At 45.0% G+C, this 17794-nt stretch overlaps 1 protein-coding gene across 8 annotated transcripts in view; it reads right to left on the reverse strand.

Annotated features, from left to right (window-relative positions):
- WDR33 (WD repeat domain 33) overlaps positions 1-17794 on the reverse strand; it is a 107184-nt gene that overhangs the window by 7640 nt on the left and 81750 nt on the right. For 3 of the 8 annotated variants that reach the window (XM_019469469.2, XM_019469466.2, XM_053910108.1), the window contains exons 8-18: positions 14814-14940; positions 12318-12472; positions 12151-12229; positions 11595-11705; positions 10723-10817; positions 10436-10522; positions 9829-9968; positions 9080-9232; positions 7121-8191; positions 4398-4506; positions 896-1334 (exon numbers count right to left, since the gene is read on the reverse strand). In XM_019469469.2, the coding sequence (XP_019325014.1) occupies positions 896-1334; positions 4398-4506; positions 7121-8191; positions 9080-9232; positions 9829-9968; positions 10436-10522; positions 10723-10817; positions 11595-11705; positions 12151-12229; positions 12318-12472; positions 14814-14940 (2566 nt within the window). Of the gene's footprint in view, positions 1-895; positions 1335-3018; positions 3128-4397; positions 4507-7120; positions 8192-9079; positions 9233-9828; positions 9969-10435; positions 10523-10722; positions 10818-11594; positions 11706-12150; positions 12230-12317; positions 12473-14813; positions 14941-17794 lie in introns of those variants that run through there. The other 5 variants (XM_019469470.2, XM_053910103.1, XM_019469468.2 and 2 more) reach the window with 3 other exon arrangements.

Below are 17794 nucleotides of genomic sequence, written 5' to 3' on the forward strand. Positions count from 1 at the left end.
CCCTCTGATGGCTGCTCCCCCAAACCCCTTGGCCATCTTATCAACCATTCTTGTCTAACACATCCCGTGAGGAGGAGGGAATGCCAACCCTTGACTCTATCCTCTACTAGCAATGGTCCAAATGTGACAGGAAACACTGCGGCAGGGATGGAAAGCAGGAGTGGCACACAGCACCAGCACCGCAGTCTGCCAGCCTGGCCTGAAGCCGCTGGGACACTTCTGCCTGTCCGACGCGTCCACCTGTCCTAACGTCAAACTGCTGATTCTCAGCATGGCCCCTCATCTGGACACTGCTGACAAGAACACCGATCTCACAATTCAGTGGCACACAGAAATGCTCAATTATCATCACCCCTGATTATTTTCTGTCTCATCTGCGATTCACTAATTCTTGTTTTTGCTCCTTATTTCTTTATACCTTTTTTACCCCAGGCAAGCTGAGTGCTCAAGCCTGACCTTGCCCTAATTCAGCAGCAGAATATTTTTTCAGCTTGATTCCACGGTGTTAAGCTCTTTAGGCAATTACACAAAAACAATCTCATAATTCCTTTACTCTCCACCTGGATTATCTGTATCCTACTGCATCATTCTAAGAGAAGCTGGTGCCTCCTAATCAGGCCCCAGAAACTTGATACTATCCTGATGCTCACATCTCTTTAAAAGAACCAAAAAGTAAGCAAAAACAAAAAGATTCCTAAATTGCAAAGATAAAAAAGAAGCACAAAAAGGTTAAAAAGCATAATTACTCGCTTCAAGTCTAAACGCAAAACCTAAAGAGGGTAGAACTAGCAATCAGTCCAGTGCCCCCTGCCCAGCGAAAGAGGAAAGAGACTTCTGGGGAGAGAACAGGGCCACAGCTCCAGGGAAGAGCTAGCAGACAAAGCGTCCGTCCCACCTTTCTTCTCTGCGCCCTCGAAAACGTGGGTCCTCAGGATCCCGGGGGAATCGTTCATCTCCAGGTCTGCGGCCTTCCCAAGCCCCCGGAGGGCCCCGAGCTGCGCCCCGGCCATCCCCCTCGCTGAATTCCCTGTGATCAGGCGGAAACGGAGGCCCGGGGCCCCCGCGCCTCCACTTCTCTTCTTGTGGTAAAGGTCCTCCTCGCCCCTCAAATTCACGTAATCGGTGGCCAAAGCGTTTGTCCGGGTGGAAGTCATCTGGTCTGCTGAAGTCGTCAGGGAAGTCGGGGTGAGGGCCACGCCTATCAGGGGGACCCCTGCAGTCCTGGCCGCCCCGGAAAGGCCCCCTCTCAGGCCCGTGCTCAGGGCCGCTGCTCTGCTCATGCCGCCTCTCTGACATGGGGCCCATGTGGTGGTTTGGAGGGCCGCGTGAGTCACCTAAAGGAAACAAAGCTGATTTTTACCTTGTCTTCCAGGAATCCTGCCAACACAGGTCTGATTTTCAGCATCTTAAACTCTCAGAAAGCATTCTGGCATTTAGAATGTTTTCCCTCCTTAGCTCTCAGCACACTCAGGAGACAAATCCCTCAGGCATCATCTAATGGAAGAATGTAGGTTTTGGGGTGCAGATTTCAACCTCATCACTCACTAGCTAAGCAACTCCACCTAGGGCAAATTATTAATCTCAAATGAGATTAGCAACTACTTGGCTGCTGTGAGGATTAATTCAAAAAACATGAGTCTCACAGGCATAAGGACGAGCACCCCTTCCTGTCCCCATTCCTTCAGTGACTTCCTTAGGCCTGCCTGCCCCCTACCCAGGGAGGAGATGGCAGAGGACACCCATGCAGCAGGCCAGAAAGCCAAGCATAGGGAGGCCACCTCTACACCTGAAAAGGCCCTCAAAGCCCAGGGTGCTGTACCTCCACTTCCTCCACCCCTGAGGTCGCCCTTTTATCCTCCACTTCATTTAATTGATTCGTTAACTCACACTTTCTTTTTTTTTTTTTTTTTTTTTTTTTTGACAGGGAATACTTTATTCAAGCCCATCAGAGAAATGGACAGCTTGGGTCAGTAACAAAGCACACTTTGACTCTTAACAAAATCCTCTGAAAAGCACATGGAACCACAGGCCTCCCTAATAACTGCCTGGTGACCAAACAGCCTTGCTATGCTTCAGTTTGGGGGTTTATACAAACACATTTTCCTGCCCCTTCGCATGAATGATATATATCCCTCATCTGTAAGAATTATCACCATTCTTTGCAGACAGCGTTTGGAAACCCACTAGAGATTTTTTGAAAATACTTTAATATATGTAATATATTCAACATCCTGAATAAAAATGGAAACAGGCCAATTAAACTTGTGATGGTTACCTTAGCTCACTTCTTAACCTTGGAGGGATTTGTTCTCCTGGCTACTGAACTACTGCAGCCATCGTAAATGGGTACCTGTTTTCTGTCAGCGTACAATTCAAACCAAGCATTTTTAAAGGTAGGTAGCAAAGGGCCCCTCTTGTTCCAAAACAACTAGGTTTTTAGGATGGACTTCCTCCGAATGCCTCCTCCTGCCCCGCTCGTGCCTTTCCCCGCTTCTCCCTGGCAATAAAGATGAATACCCTCTCCTCGAGCCACAGCCAGCCAGCTTTGTCCCCTCCCATGCCCTTCCTCATCCCTTTTGTTCCTTTCTCTTGGCCATTTCAATCCCACCTCACCATTCAACATGAATAAAAAACTTGTAAATATCAGTATAAAAAAACACCACTAGAAGGGTTCTCTCTGCTCCTAAGCTCTTCCTGCCTCCCGCTCTTTCCTTCAGTAAACCAGTCCTCTCCATGCTGAGGAAAGCACCTTCTAAGTTGCCTCTTTGTTCAGTCAGTTTGCAAATCCCAGGGCCCTTTCCTACTATAAAGTGGCCCCCCCACTTCTCAGTGGGTTCCTACAGCTAATGGCTTCTTCTCTGACTTTAAGTTGCTTGAACTTGGTGTGATCTCAGACACAGCAGACTTTGACCTGAGGAAGCTGAACACATTCCATTTGGACTTACCTATGAATAATAATCCTCCCATTACCTCTATCTGTTTAAAAGTACCCTGGCTCCTCCAAGGAAAGAAACCCACCACTACAAATTAGAAGGGGTGTGGCCACCGGTGGTGGGGCGGCGGCGTTGGTTAATCCAGTAGGGGATGGCAGGGCCACTTTCTCGGCTCTCCCTTCTCCCTTTGGTCCCTGGGAGGAGAAAGAGAGGAGGAAGAGAGAGAGAGAGAGAGGTAAAGAGAAAAGGGGAAGAGCAAGGAGGAGAGGGAAATAGGTGGAGACAGACACAAGGTAGGGGAGAGGAAGAGAGGCAGGCTCTCAGTTCGTTGATAGCTGTACCTTGTGGGTAACAGACTCTTCTTTTCTCAGGGTCCCCAAATTCCAAAGATGGGTTCCTGCTTTCTCTGTTTCCCTGTTGGCCACCACTTCCATGCAATGAGACTACCATAAAGATTCTCCTAATCTCTTTACTGCTCCCTTTCCTAGGACGTGCTGCTTCTCCCAAAGTCCTAGTGCTGCAAAATGCTGATGGTAATTTGATAAAGTGAGGGCAAGAAATGTAACGTCCCACAGAGTGCTGTGGGCTCCGCTCATTAAAAATTACAGGGACTGAAGTTCATTGAAGTGCAGCCTCCACAGTGCTCCTAGGTTTCGGGCCTGTGTCCTCCCTGTGAGAAGCACACTGACTCCAACGCCTGCACCTCCAACCTGCCCTCCATCCACACCCCTCATAGTCCTGCCCTTGCCCTCTGCAGCCAGCAGCCTGCGGCCCCCTCGGTCCCGCTCCAGCCCTTCTCGTGTGACAGCACAACATGTGAACGAGACTAGGGGCTGCCTCTGTGCTCTCCTTCAATTCCTGCAATGAACTCAACTTCCAAACAGCCTTACATCTTGATACTGACAGTTCTCATCTCTGTGCTTTCCATAAGATCAAGAACCCGATGCATCAGTACATTGCTTTCTTCTTTTTCTTAGTGAATCATGCAGAACAATATAAGCAGCTAAAGCATTCAATATGTGGCACAACTCAGGGGCAGAAGAGGGTGATATGAAAAACACTACTAAAACCTCTGCATTCATGACCTCATCAAAACCTGTAAGTGGAAGCAGCTGAGCTCTCCAGGATGCTAACGACATGCATGTGCACTCAGTGTGCACAGGAGTCGCTCCCACTCCCAAGAGAGGCACGCGGCTGACTGTCCGAGGCACAGGCCCTTCTCCCAGGGGTCGTCCCAGCAGTCTCACTGCCAGCTGCCACCTCCTCGGGGCGGCATTTCCAGCTAACCAAAGCAAGTCTAAGAAAACACTGTTAACAAAGCCTTTACCTGAAGTGACTGTGCTCCTAGTTTTCCTATAGGTTCAAGTGCCCATTCTATCAGTTACTTACCAATAAACTATTTACTGTGAGATTTACCCAGAGGTAGTAGAATGCAATCCCTTATTCAGCCAAGCAGATATTTACCTTTGTTAGGGCCAGGTCCTTGTCCAGGGTTAAGAGGGGGGATGCGACCTTGTGCTCCCTGCTGCCCTAGGCCTGGTATCAGGGGTGGGGGGCCTGCGTTCTGTCCTTCCTGAAAAGATGTTTTTAAAGCGGGGGTGTGAAATCATAGGCTTGTGCTTCATGAATAGCAATTTCATCATAATGTGACAAGATTAAAACACTAGGTTGCCCCAAAGCCTCCAGCAGTAAATATACAGCTAGTGACATTATAGTAAAATGGTCCTTAGATTGGGAGGAGACACTTCTCTTACCATAATAAAATGAAACACTTACATTTTAAACCTGATGACAGGTTTCATGTAAAGCTAGATCTTTACCTGTAATGCCAAGTAAGAACCACAATGGAAAGTCAGAAATCCTACATAACACTCTGCATAAAGGAGGAACTTCCAGCCAAAGTGAAGATCTGGAAATCTGCCGGGACAGGTAAACTCTGCTCTCACACTCAAGACTCCCTTCCAGCTACAGAGAATAATCAGTCCTCTCAAGAGGCTAGGGCTGGGTTTGAAGAGGCAGAAGAAAGGAGTTCGTCCACACTGGCTTTCTCCCACCACCTCCTTCCTTCCCTCTTTCTCGACCTCCTCATTTCCCATCCTCAGCACCTACTTCTCATTCCCAGCTGAATCACCTGGGACCCTACCAGACTCCTTAGGTCCCTGCAGACACAAACCTGCTGCTCTGATCCTCTGTCCCTGCGCTCGGGAACCCCAGAGTTCACTCCAGCGTGTCCCCAAGACTCTGCATTTTTACCCAGCCACGCCTAAATTCTGAGTCTCCACACTGTCCAATGACCTTGGATCAGGTCTCTTAACAAATTCCTTTATATAAAAAATGCATTTGGTGGCTGGACCTACTATGAAAACAGTAGTTGCACATTCCAAACCAGCTCCATGAAAGAGCAGCCATGACAGGACATGTGGCATGCGGCTACAAGGCCACCATTAACTCAACACCAGTAATTTCCGTCCTTTGTTTCCTCTCCCCCTGACCCAAAGACTGCTCTTATCAACATCTCTCAAGCTGTTACTTTAGCACCAGAAAGCAATTTCACTAAATTAAACCAACTGACACAATGGGTTTAAATAGTTGGCTTCATCAAAGTGAAGAAAGTCAAATTTCAGCATATAAAAAATATGACCAAAGATGTTTATCAGGCAACTCTTGAGATTTGAAATGTCCTATAATGTATCAAACCTTCACACTCATTCCTTAGGTCAACTAATGAGTCTTTAGAACCATTACGCCTTTCATGTATAAAATCTGTCACTACTTGATACAATAAAAACTCTTACTGAACTGTCCCAGAAACTCAGGCCTATCCTCTTAAATCTGACATGTTTATAATTTCAGTCATAATGTGGTAGCTAAAGTTCATCACTATTTTTGTCCTTCAAATGAAAGCAGTTAATTCATTACCATAAGGTTAGGTAACTGATACTGTAAACACACACAAATGCTCTGTGTGTTAATAAAATCTATAACACTTCCAGTTTTAGGGCAGTTAAGGACGATCAACCTAGATTTATTCCACTCATCCTAAATTCTAAAACATGCCCAACAGATTCTGGAAAGAAACTCAACTACCATCGGGTTCTTTGCTACTGTGACACCTCTAAATCCTGGGAGATCTACAGAAGGGTAATGTGTAACCTTATTTAGCTATTTTAATTCAGTAGACCCTACGGTCATCTTCATGTGACAGATTCTCAGGTGTCTGAAAAAGCAAAACGGGCCGTGTTCTGCACATGCAGCATCAGCAGCACATCCTCTCCAAGTGGATCGAGTGCCTCCCAGTGAAGACCCAGGGGGTCAACATTAGCTCACTCACTCACTCACTTTTGGTCCACAACTGACTTCAGGGACACAAACCCAGTTGTTCACACCCAAACAATGCTTCCACACTATGAAACGGAGAAAAATATAAAAACCACAGAGCCACACTGTCAAATCCATTCATGCTCATGCAGTCTTTCTCTAAGTCCCCCATGAACCCTGAGCCCTCCTCTCAAAGCACAAGCCCAGCCAAGGGGTAATAAAACTTGGCTAACAAAACAGAATCATCAAAAAAAGGGCCCAGAAAATGTCTACAGAAATATTCCCTCCAGTAAATTGACATGTGAGCTAAAACCCTGAACAGAATTTTGTCCAAAGGGTCATCATTTGATGATGCATCATTTGAGAATGCACAATTCCGGGCTCAGAGGTCTCTAAAAGCATTCACTGAAATGAAAATAGTGAGATCAGAGTCTGCTGTAAACTTGTGAGTTACATACTCCATCCTATCTTCAAGAGTAGAGCCGGCAGGCAAACCAGCCCGTGAAACACCAGGCTACAACATGAAGAGCCCAGAAAGGGGAGGCCTGACAGGCTCAAAGCCATCCATGCCTCTTCCTCAGGGTCACAGCTCTTTTAGCCCCAGGGACAATTAGGAACTGTACTAAACTAAGAGTTGATCTTTTCTGGAATAACTGCTATTGAAAAGATTCATATTACATTATGTATAATGGTCCATTTAATTATTCTCATTTGCTTCTTCAGCCATGATGCTACTCTCAAGCCACCATCACTACTTGAGAGCCCCTGATACGAACTGTGACGGCTTCCCATAGCATCTGGAAGGGCCACTTCTGTGCAGGGCATATTTTCCCAATGTGTAATGCCTAGAAGTTAGAAATAAATAATACCTGATTGAAGGGGGCCCGAGGCCCATCACCTAGCAGAGCTGTTTTCTGCTGCTGGAATGGTATTGGCCCTTGAGATGGATGTGGCCCTCTTGCCGGGTTCTGCTGTCCCTGAGGTCCAGGGGGCCCTTGCATGCCACCCTGGGGTGGAGGCCCCAAAGAGCCCTGGGGCGGCCCCTGCTGACCTTGTGAGCCTGGAGGCCCCCGCAATTCCTGGGGAGGGCCTAGCATGGACCCTTGGGCTGGAGGCCCCTGCATGCCTCGCATCTCCTGAGGGCCGTGTCCCAGCAGTCCACTTGGAGGGTGAGGTCCTCTCATCTCTTGAGGCGGGTGGCCCATCATCATCCCTTGGGGAGCAGGACCCTGGTTCTCTCGGGGGCCTGGAGGACCCTGCATTCCTCTTGGATTCAATCCCATCAGAGGTCCCTGAGACACAGGACCTTGGATCCCTTGAGACCCTGGCCCACCTTGGATCCCATGAGGGTGAGGAGGTCCTTGCATTCCTCTGGGACCAGGTGGTCCCTGCATACCTTGAGTACCAGGAGGCCCCTGAGGGCCCAAGTGACCCTGGGGACCAGGTGGGCCTTGGGGGCCTATGTGACCTTGTGGGCCAGGTGGACCCTGAGGCCCCATATGACCTTGAGGACCAGAATTACCCTGTGGTCCAGGTGGTCCTTGAGGTCCCAAAGGGCCATGAGGTCCAGGATGCCTTTGCATTCCTTGGGGCCCATGCATGTCCTGAGGCCTCGGCAACCCCTGGGGTGGGCCCTGGGGCCCTTGTGGTCCCATGAATCCTTGTGGCCCCCCACCTCCCTGATGCAGTGGAGGACCTTGTGGTCCCATTTGTCCCTGGGGTCCAGGGGGTCTAAACTGTCCCTGCGGCCCCGGAGGCCCCATTTGAGCCATGTTCATTGGCATCTGCTGAGATGGATGGGGTTGTTGAAAACCTTGAGGAATCTGAGACATTGGACCTTGTCCTGGAAAGGGCTGGGGTCCGAGGAGAGGAGTGCCAGATGAAGGAGGAGGCTGAATTTGCTCAGCCTGTTTCTGTGCAAGTCTTTCAATTTTAAGTTGCTGGAAAGAAAGAACAAACACACTGATAAATATGCCGCAGCCCTCAACGATGACAATATTGCTATCACTGGGAGAGCCTCAATACAAACATAAGGCATCGACCTCCCAACACTCCACAGTAACTACAATCCATACAACATTCAGGTATTCTGGGAGCATGTAAGCACCTTCTTTTGAAATACTGGGAAACAATAGTCAGAATTATTCATATCCAATAATTTACTAGTTCTTTATCGTTCTTGCTAACTTTCAAAGGTTAAAAAAAAAAAAAAGGAGCAAATCACCTGCTCTAGAGCTGACAGAAAAAGAAAAATTATTTTATCTGTGGGTAAATAAATGAATTCAAGTTAAAACTGTGCTGGCTTTATCTTTTCTATGGAAAAGGTACGTTTAACTTAGTTCGACTCACTGCTTGACTGATCTGGTTTCAAAGTCTAAGAAACAGAATTCTTTCACAAACTAGCTTCCTAATGTAGCAATAAGAAATGGTGGTGCTGGGTGGGGGTATGGGCAAAATAGGGGAAGAGGTTTAAGAGGTACAAACCTCCAGTTAATAAAATAATTAAGTCACAGGGACAAAACGTACAGCATTGAGAATATAGTCACTAATACTGTAATAATGTTGCATGGTGACAGATGATACACTTATCATGCTGTGCACAGCATAAGGTATAGAACTGGTGAATCACTATGTTGTACACCTGAAACTGTGACATTGTATGTAAACTATACTTCAATTAAAAAATGAGAAAAACAGAAATGGTGGTGTTCGTCAGATCCATCTGAGAGTCCCATCCCCTCTCCTTAAGAGCATGTCAATAAATGTCTTTTAAGAAAGATCTACTTTCTTAGATCATCTTGAACCCTCCGCTAAAGAGCATCACACACCTCCAGAAGCTGTGGGTTAGTATACTGTAACGTGGCCATTTCTTGTTCAATTTCCGCTTGTGTTTTCTTCTTCTCTTCCAATTTAATGTCCTCTTTTCTGTCATTCAGTACCTCATTTGGGGCAGGAATTGGAACTTTATTTTGCATCCATGCCTTGGGAAAGAAGAGAATATTAAAATATACCCTAAGTGTGTATATTATAATGAGAGAAGGTGAAAACCATTCTGTAAGGTCATTGGCTCATTCCAACCTGCTGAAAAGAAGTCAGTTCACCTGGTACACTGCCTTTATTTCTAATGCTTCTTCTTGGTGACACAAGAATGGAGTTAGGCAAGCACATTGCCAGGTAGAAATTACTAACTTAATAAAAACTATAAGATCTTATGTGTTATTAAGAATGAAAAGTCTGCCCACATCTTCAAAAGGGCACAGGCACTTTGTGTTGCAGAGACAAATAAAGTAGAAGACAGACAGACAACGCAGAGGAGAGTCAACATACTCTCTCTGTTCCATGCTTCTCTCTTCTCTTTCCTCTGATGGCTTGGACAGTAAGACATAGGTGAGAATCAAAGAGCTACAAGAGTCATGACGAACTCCACACGAATGCAGAGCAGCAGATGGGAACTCTGTCTAAGAATACTCCAAAGAAGTCTGTAGTGCAGAAAGACCTTCCACGGATGAAAACATGCAAGAAAGCCTCAGCAGGCAGAACCTCCTGGTGGAGGAGGGGGCTGCTGGTAGTTACTCACCTGCTGGAACTGAGCAGGAATAGGTTTTGCATATGGAACTTTCTTCTGAGGAACTTTTTTCTGATCCTTTTGCATCACCTCCTCCATTCCCCAGTCCAAACCTGGAATTGTCATCTCAATTTCATTTGACTCATCTTTCCCTGTAACCATAAAAAGAAGCAGTTAGCCAAGGAAATAAGAGAAGGTGGCTACTTCATCAGTGAATGCATTTTTAGAAGAGACTTTAAATAATATGTAATAGATAATTCGATGACTTTTATCAACATGTCTCAACATAAATCATTTGGGCACTTTCAAAATAATTCAGCATCATGAAGGTAAGAAACAGGTCTCCAGGGGCGCCTGGGTGGCTCAGTCGGTTAAGGGTCCAAACTCTTGGTTTCAGCTCAGGTCATGATCTCACAGTTTGTGAGTTGGAGCTCTACACTGGGCTTTGGGCTGCCAGCTCAGAGCCAGCTTGGAATCCTCTCCCTCTCTCAGACCCTCCCCTGCCTGTGCATGCTGTCTCTGTCTCTCAAACAAATAAATAAACTTAAAAAAAGAAGAAAATAGAAGAGGTCTCCAAAAATTTTATAAAAATAAAACGTATAGGTACAATGTCTCTTACCCATCTGCTCCTGTTCCATAGCCAGTTTTAGTTGTTCTGGTATTCCCATTCCTGGAATTACTGCCAGGCTATTAGGTTCAAGGTCATCTACAAATAGAAATACATCTATTGTCAATAGAGATTTTATAAACATAGTAGTCCAATAAAATGAACACTTTATAAAAATGAATTATCACTCAATAAACTGTAAAACTGAAATTAGTTTTATATAATCTTATCCATACCTAATAACACTTTTATAAAAGAATATCAGATTTCAAAGAACAATAAATGTGCAAGGGTCTCACCATATTCTACTCCATCTTCAGACATTCCAGGCAATAGGTTGAGATTATATCGATCTCGCATTTTATCACCTGGTCGGTTTCGGGTCCAAAATTTGCTGTCAAAACAAAACCATTTGGAGGGGCGAGGGGAGGAGCATAGTTTTGGTATATTTCTGGGCACTTACAAATACCAAGCAGGGTAAACGCAATAAAGTTTTAAACACCTTTCTTCTAAAAATTTAAAATGTTGAATGATTTTTTTTTATAAGAAGGCAGAACAAAATTTGAATAACAAAGTCATACTCCATACTCTATCTCCTTATTATTATATACATATTTATAAATCACTATAAAAATGTTGAACTACAGGGGCGCCTGGGTGGCTCAGTTAGCTGAATATCTGACTTCGGCTCAGGTCACAGGTCATGGGTTCGAGCCCCATGTCGGGCTCTGTGCTAACAGCTCAGAGCCTGGAGCCTGCTTCAGATTCTGTGTCTCCCTCTCTCTCTGCCCCTCCCCCTCTCATGCTCTCTGTCTCTCTCTCTCTCTCAAAAATAAATAAAGATTTAAAAAATTCATAAAGGGCTCAGTCTGACTTTGGCTCTCAGGTCATAATCTCACAGTTTGTGGGTTCGAGCCCTGCGTTGGGCTCTGTGCTGACAGCTCAGAGCCTGGAACCTGCTTTGGATTCTCTGTCTCCTTCTCTGTCTATCCTTCCCCCTCTCATTCTCTCTCTTTCTCTCTCTCTCTCTCTCTCTCTCAAAATTAAATTTTAAAAAATTTATAAAAAAGAGGTTGGACCACAAATTAATACATCAATAAAAATAAATATATATCTTCTCTGCAGCTCTATAAACACAGTAATTCCTTGTTATTTTTGATATAAAGCTTACCTAGTATGGTCATTTGAACCTGAGCAGAGAATATGTCCAAGAGGATGCCACGCCAGACTCCAGATCATTCCTTCATGGGCCATCTCCATCCCACCCACTTCCTTCTCTACCCTGTAATAGCACCACAGAAAGAAGTCTTTTCAATAAAATCACACACACACACACACACACAGACATTTTGTTTTACTGTAACACAAAGCTACCAAAGCCTTTTACTTTGAATCTGGTCAGTTCCACATGTTTCAGGGGTACTGATTTGTCATCAGTAATATAATCTTTGATTCAAAGAGCACTTCAGAGGGAAAAATGCTTCAAGAATGATTTCACCAATAAGAATCAAAGAAATCTGTTTTATTCTCCTTTAATGGTTTCCACATCCAAAATGAAGGTGCTAAGTTTTCTATTCCAAGCTGGGTTTACAGAATTGAAAACTGCAGGAAGACTCTGATACAGGACATAGGAATACTCAGAAAAAAACACAAAATACCATGTTCTATACTTTTGGGAGCTCTCTTCATAAAATATACAACTGTTTTACATGGTAAGTATTACATACCCCACATGCCAGAATAACAAAGAGCCATCGGACCCGCCACTGGCAAATAGTCCTTCGTGAACAGGATGCCAGGCCACAGCTGTAAAACAAACGTGGGGGAAGGCAAAGTCGTCAGCATCTCAGCATACTAGTGGTGACAGAATGAGAAGCATGCCACAGCCACCGACCTGTGGCTTCTTTCTTGTGACCTCGGAAGACTTGAAGCTCTTCTTTCAGGTTTCGGATATCAAAAAGTTTGCAGAGGTGGTCACGTGATGCGGTGAGCAGCCAATTGCCATTGAGATTTAATTTCACTTCCATTACTGTGTTTTTATGGGCGTGACTAGAAACAAAGTACCAAGGAAATAATCTGTCAGAATTTAAAACAAGTATGAATCCATACAATGGCCATTTTGGTTAAAAAGGACATGGGTCAAGACGGCAAGAGGTCTGTAAAGCATGTAACAGCACGAGACCACAGTTAAAGTACACTTGAAAGAAATAGGTCAATGACAGAAATAACATCCATTATCTAAGCATAGTTTTCATTAACCAACTAAAATAGCAACAGAACCTCAACTGTACAGGGAAGCTGATCTGTGAAGCAGGGAAGCACCTGAGCATGTAAATTAATATTCAATAAATCTCATTAACTTTTCAAAGTTCAGTGAAGCTCCTCTCATTAAGACAAAGCATAAAAAAGGGTCACAGGCTAGTTTGAGGGTTAATTTGAACTAAAAACACCGCAACAAGTCGAGGCCTGCAAGGAGCACCGCTCACATTTCCCTTCAGCGGCTGCAGCCACTGCAGTCTGCAGCAAAGCAGCCTTGCTCCAACCCCTCACTCTGGATTTGCCTCCCTTCCCAGTCACAAGGACCAGGATCCAGCTGTTTCGTCAAAAACATGTTAGTAACATAGCCATTTAAATATGAATGTCAACAGATAATTCAAAGACAAAACTTTATTATGAGGCTGCATCAGAAATAAGCACCTCAGACAAAAAATGAGAATGGATTCAAAACTGGAGGGGAAACTTCTCTCTAAACAGATGTGGTGAGATGGAGAGGGCTGGAGCAGATGTGCCGAGATGGACAGATGTGGTGAGATGGACAGATATGGTGAGATGGGACAGATGTGGTGAGATGGAGAGGGCTGGGGCAGATGTGGTGAGGTGGGCAGATGTGGCGAGATGGAGAGGGCTGGGACAGATGTGGTGACATGGACAGATATGGCGAGATGGAGAGGGCTGGGGCAGATGTGGCAAGATGGAGAGGGCTGGGGCAGATGTGGTGAGATGGGCAGATGTGGCAAGATGGAGAGGGCTGGGACAGATGTGGCAAGATGGACAGATGTGGCAAGATGGAGAGGGCTGGGGCAGATGTGGTGAGATGGACAGATGTGGCGAGATGGAGAGGGCGGGGGCAGATGTGGCGAGATGGACAGATGTGGTGAGATGGAGAGGGCTGGGCAGATGTGGCGAGGTGGGCAGATGTGGCAAGATCGAGAGGGCTGCGGCAGATGTGGTGAGATGGACAGATGTGGCAAGATGGAGAGGGCTGGGACAGATGTGGCAAGATGGACAGATGTGGCAAGATGGAGAGGGCTGGGGCAGATGTGAGATGGACAGATGTGGCAAGATGGAGAGGGCTGGGGCAGATGTGGCAAGGTGGGCAGATGTGGTGAGATGGAGAGGGCTGGGGCAGATGTAGCGAGATGGGCAGATGTGGCGAGATGGAGAAGGCTGGGCAGATGTGGTGAGATGGACAGATGTGGCAAGATGGAGAGGGCTGGGGCAGATGTGGCAAGGTGGGCAGATGTGGTGAGATGGAGAGGGCTGGGGCAGATGTGGCGAGATGGACAGATGTGGCGAGATGGAGAAGGCTGGGCAGATGTGGTGAGATGGACAGATGTTGGCAAGATGGAGAGGGCTGGGGCAGATGTGGTGAGATGGACAGATGTGGCAAGATGGAGAGGGCTGCGGCAGATGTGGTGAGATGGACAGATGTGGTGAGATGGACAGATGTGGCAAGATGGAGAGGGCTGCGGCAGATGTGGTGAGATGGACAGATGTGGCAAGATGGAGAGGGCTGGGACAGATGTGGCGAGATGGACAGATGTGGCGAGATGAAGAGGGCTGGGACAGATGTGGCGAGATGGACAGATGTGGCGAGATGGAGAGGGCTGGGACAGATGTGGCGAGATGGACAGATGTGGCGAGATGGAGAGGGCTGGGACAGATGTGGCGAGATGGACAGATGTGGCGAGATGGAGAGGGCTGGGACAGATGTGGCGAGATGGACAGATGTGGCGAGATGGAGAGGGCTGGGGCAGATGTGGCGAGGTGGGCAGATGTGGCAAGATGGAGAGGCCTGGGGTATGTCTAGTAAGTGGCACAACATCAGCTCCATATACCAAATGGTACATTGTGAGACATGGCAACCTAGGGTAGCGAGAACCACCTCCTCCTCCCCACCCCCACCCCCAGGATCCCCAAATTACATTTAGATACATATAGCAGAACAGAAACCACACTTAATTAATAAGAAGACTCTAGGTACGAGTCCATCTGTTGTCTACCCTAGATTTTCAAGAATACATGGTGGGAAAGAAGGCTCAAAGTTAAGGAATACAGGCAGCCTTGTGCCCCTTCGTTTAGGGACCAAGGTAGGGTTCCTATCACTTACAGTGTTGCAAGACTCTGCCCCGTCTTGGGATCCCAGAACTTGATTGGTTGTTGACTATCTTTACTTCCTGAAACAACTAACCCTTTTGTTGGATGCCAGTCTACACATTTCACATCTGCACCATGCCCTGTGGGAAACAAATTAAGATAAAACCTAATCAGTCACACATTTAAAGCAGAACTCCACTGAATTTAAACCAGAGTAGACAAAACTATTATAAGTTTTGATCCTAGTACTGTCATATTAATCTTTTTGAAAAGACTCTTTGGTCTTTCGAGTTTTGGATACAGCAACCTCTTCCAAGGCCACGATGCACAGGAACTATTCCTCTTCTCCTACAACTAAGCTCATCTTCTTGCCTACCTGCTGGAGGGCCAGTCAAAGCATTTTGGAAGCTGCATCACCCAAGCCCCATATTTAAAGCTTTTTATGTTTTTGCAGGACGATCATAATCATTGGGCACGATCCTTGCCGTTCACTCCAGGTTTTCCCACTTCACAATGATCCTTATAGATCAAAAGTCCTAAATTCAGATTCACACACCAGCATTTTCTAGATGTGGCAGTAGGAAAAGTATTCCACTTATTGAAATGAATTGATGAATTTGATTAAATCAAAATGAGAAAAACAATCCCTGTGTCATTCACACACATGCCAGCTACTCTGTTTAGTGCTTACTACAAGCATCACCTCTTGAAATCCTCACAAAATCCTGAGAAAGATATGATCATTACATCCTTTTTATAAGGGAAGTAAAGAAACAGAAGGACTGGAGGGGTTAACTAAGACGTCCTAGTTTCCAAAGCTAGTCAACGAGAACAGGAGCTGGAATGTGAACCTGGTCTACAGGATTCCAGAAATAGTTCTCTCAACCACAGTGCTAGAGCATGAGGTCACTTCACAAGTGGAACACATTAACTGATACTAAAACTCACTAAAGTCAGAATCACAATTTACAGAACTCAAAGAAACTAGTTATGGCTTTTAAAAAATCAGTGCTATCCAGAAAAAGCCTCAGGAGCAGTTTATACAGCACTACAAAGCAGGTGAAAAGGGAGGTAGAGAGTATTTCAAACAGCTCCCTCTCTAATCAAGACCAAATCCAGCTTCTATGAAGTTTGAGGTGGGAAGGAGAAAGGATATGGAAGAATATCAAGGGAGGGAGGTAGGGAAGAAGGAAGAGATGGTTCCAGAGGCAGTAGAAAGTAAATTTGCACCAATTAAGGTGAGTGATTTGGGGCACCCATGTGGCTCAGTTGGTTGAGCGTCCCACTCTTGATTTTGGCTCAGGTCATGATCTTGCAGTTCGTGAGATGGAGCCCTCTGTCGGGCTTGCGCTGACGGTGCAGAGACCACTTAGGATCCTCTCTGTCCCTCCCCTGCTCGTGCTCTCTCTCTCAAAAGTAAATGAAGAAGGAGGAGGAGAAGGAGAAGGAGGAGGAGAAGAAGGAGAAGGAGGAGAAGGAGGAGAAGAAGGAGGAGGAGAAGAAGGAGGAGGAGAAGAAGGAGAAGGAGGAGGAGGAGGAGGAGGAGGAGGAGAAGGAGGAGAAGAAGAAGAAGAAGAAGGAGGAGAAGAAGAAGAGGATGAGGAGGAGGAGGAAGAGGAGGAGGAGGAGGAGGAGGAAGGAAAGAAGGAGGAGAAAAGAAGGATTTGCATCTCAAATAAGCAGGAACTTTAAAAACAAGACCCCATGCTGGCAAGCATGTAAGAAGATGCCAACTGCCTGGGCAACAGTTTAACAATGTGTACTGAAGCCTGAAAAATGTGCGTATCCTACGACCCAATGACCTCATGTCTCAGAATTTATCCTGAGGAAATAATGGATGTACAGAAAGATTTATTTACAAGAATGTTAACTGATAGTTTATTCTGAAATGCCCTCCAGAAACATATTGCAAAATATATTTCAGTATGGCATATGGGCTCAATGGAATATGATGCACCTGATGCACCTGTTAAATGATAATATAGTAATTTAACGATGTAATTACAATGTTCATGATACAATCTCAAAAATACCAGTGTGTGCAGTATTCCTGATGCCACGAATGTAAAAGATAAATTAAGACCATGAGTGTATGCAAGCCTATCTAGAGAAAAAATGCAAGAAGTCTAGACACCAAACTGTTTCCAGAAATATTATTAAGATGAGTAGAGGTATTAAGGTGATTCTTATTCCTGTGTGTTTTGTTTTTATATTTTCTTTTTGTAATGTTTTGTGCTGTATATATATAATGAACATATATAATTTTATATATGGGACCCGAAGGTGGGAAAGGGGAAATTTTATTGTTGTTTTGATTTTATTAAGAAAAAGAACTGAGCATGGTAATATTGAATAGAAATACACTTCAGTCCCCCAGCCCCTTGTTTGGCTTAAGAAAGTTTAATGTCATTAACAACTAAGATATGGCCAGGAAATTAAAAAAACTTTATGGGCCACTATCACCCAAAATCAAGTATTATGTATAGATACATGTGTATTTTAGCCAAATTTGGAAAATACGTTAGAAAACACTTTTAAAATACGATGCATTGTGCAAAAAAAAGTTCATACTCTAAGCAGCCCCCTCTAACCTCGCCTTTTCTGGGATACTTTTGATATTGCCTCCACTTTATATGTTTAGTCTATATAGTATATGTTTAAAGAAGTATATGCAAAAAAAAAGAAAAAAGAAAACCCTATCAGTTCATAAAAAAGAAACAACAAAATATATTTTAGCTGCTTTGATTTTGTTTTCTGAAGTTTTCTACAATGTATTTAAGTAGAATCCAAGCCAAGTGAGGAATCCCATCTATCCTTTTCTGCTAAACAAATTTACCCATATCCAGACAAATCACTAATAAAAATTCAACTGATTGGAACTGATTCTTGGATATTATTTTATTGGTCATTGTCCTTAATAATAAAATAAAAATACTACTATTAGCAAGCATATACACTTATTATATGTATGGTATTATTCTTTTTTTTTTTTTT

The sequence above is a fragment of the Panthera pardus genome, unplaced genomic scaffold (genome assembly GCF_024362965.1).
Source record: "Panthera pardus isolate Hobbes unplaced genomic scaffold, ASM2436296v1 HiC_scaffold_10, whole genome shotgun sequence".
NCBI lineage: Eukaryota > Metazoa > Chordata > Mammalia > Carnivora > Felidae > Panthera > Panthera pardus.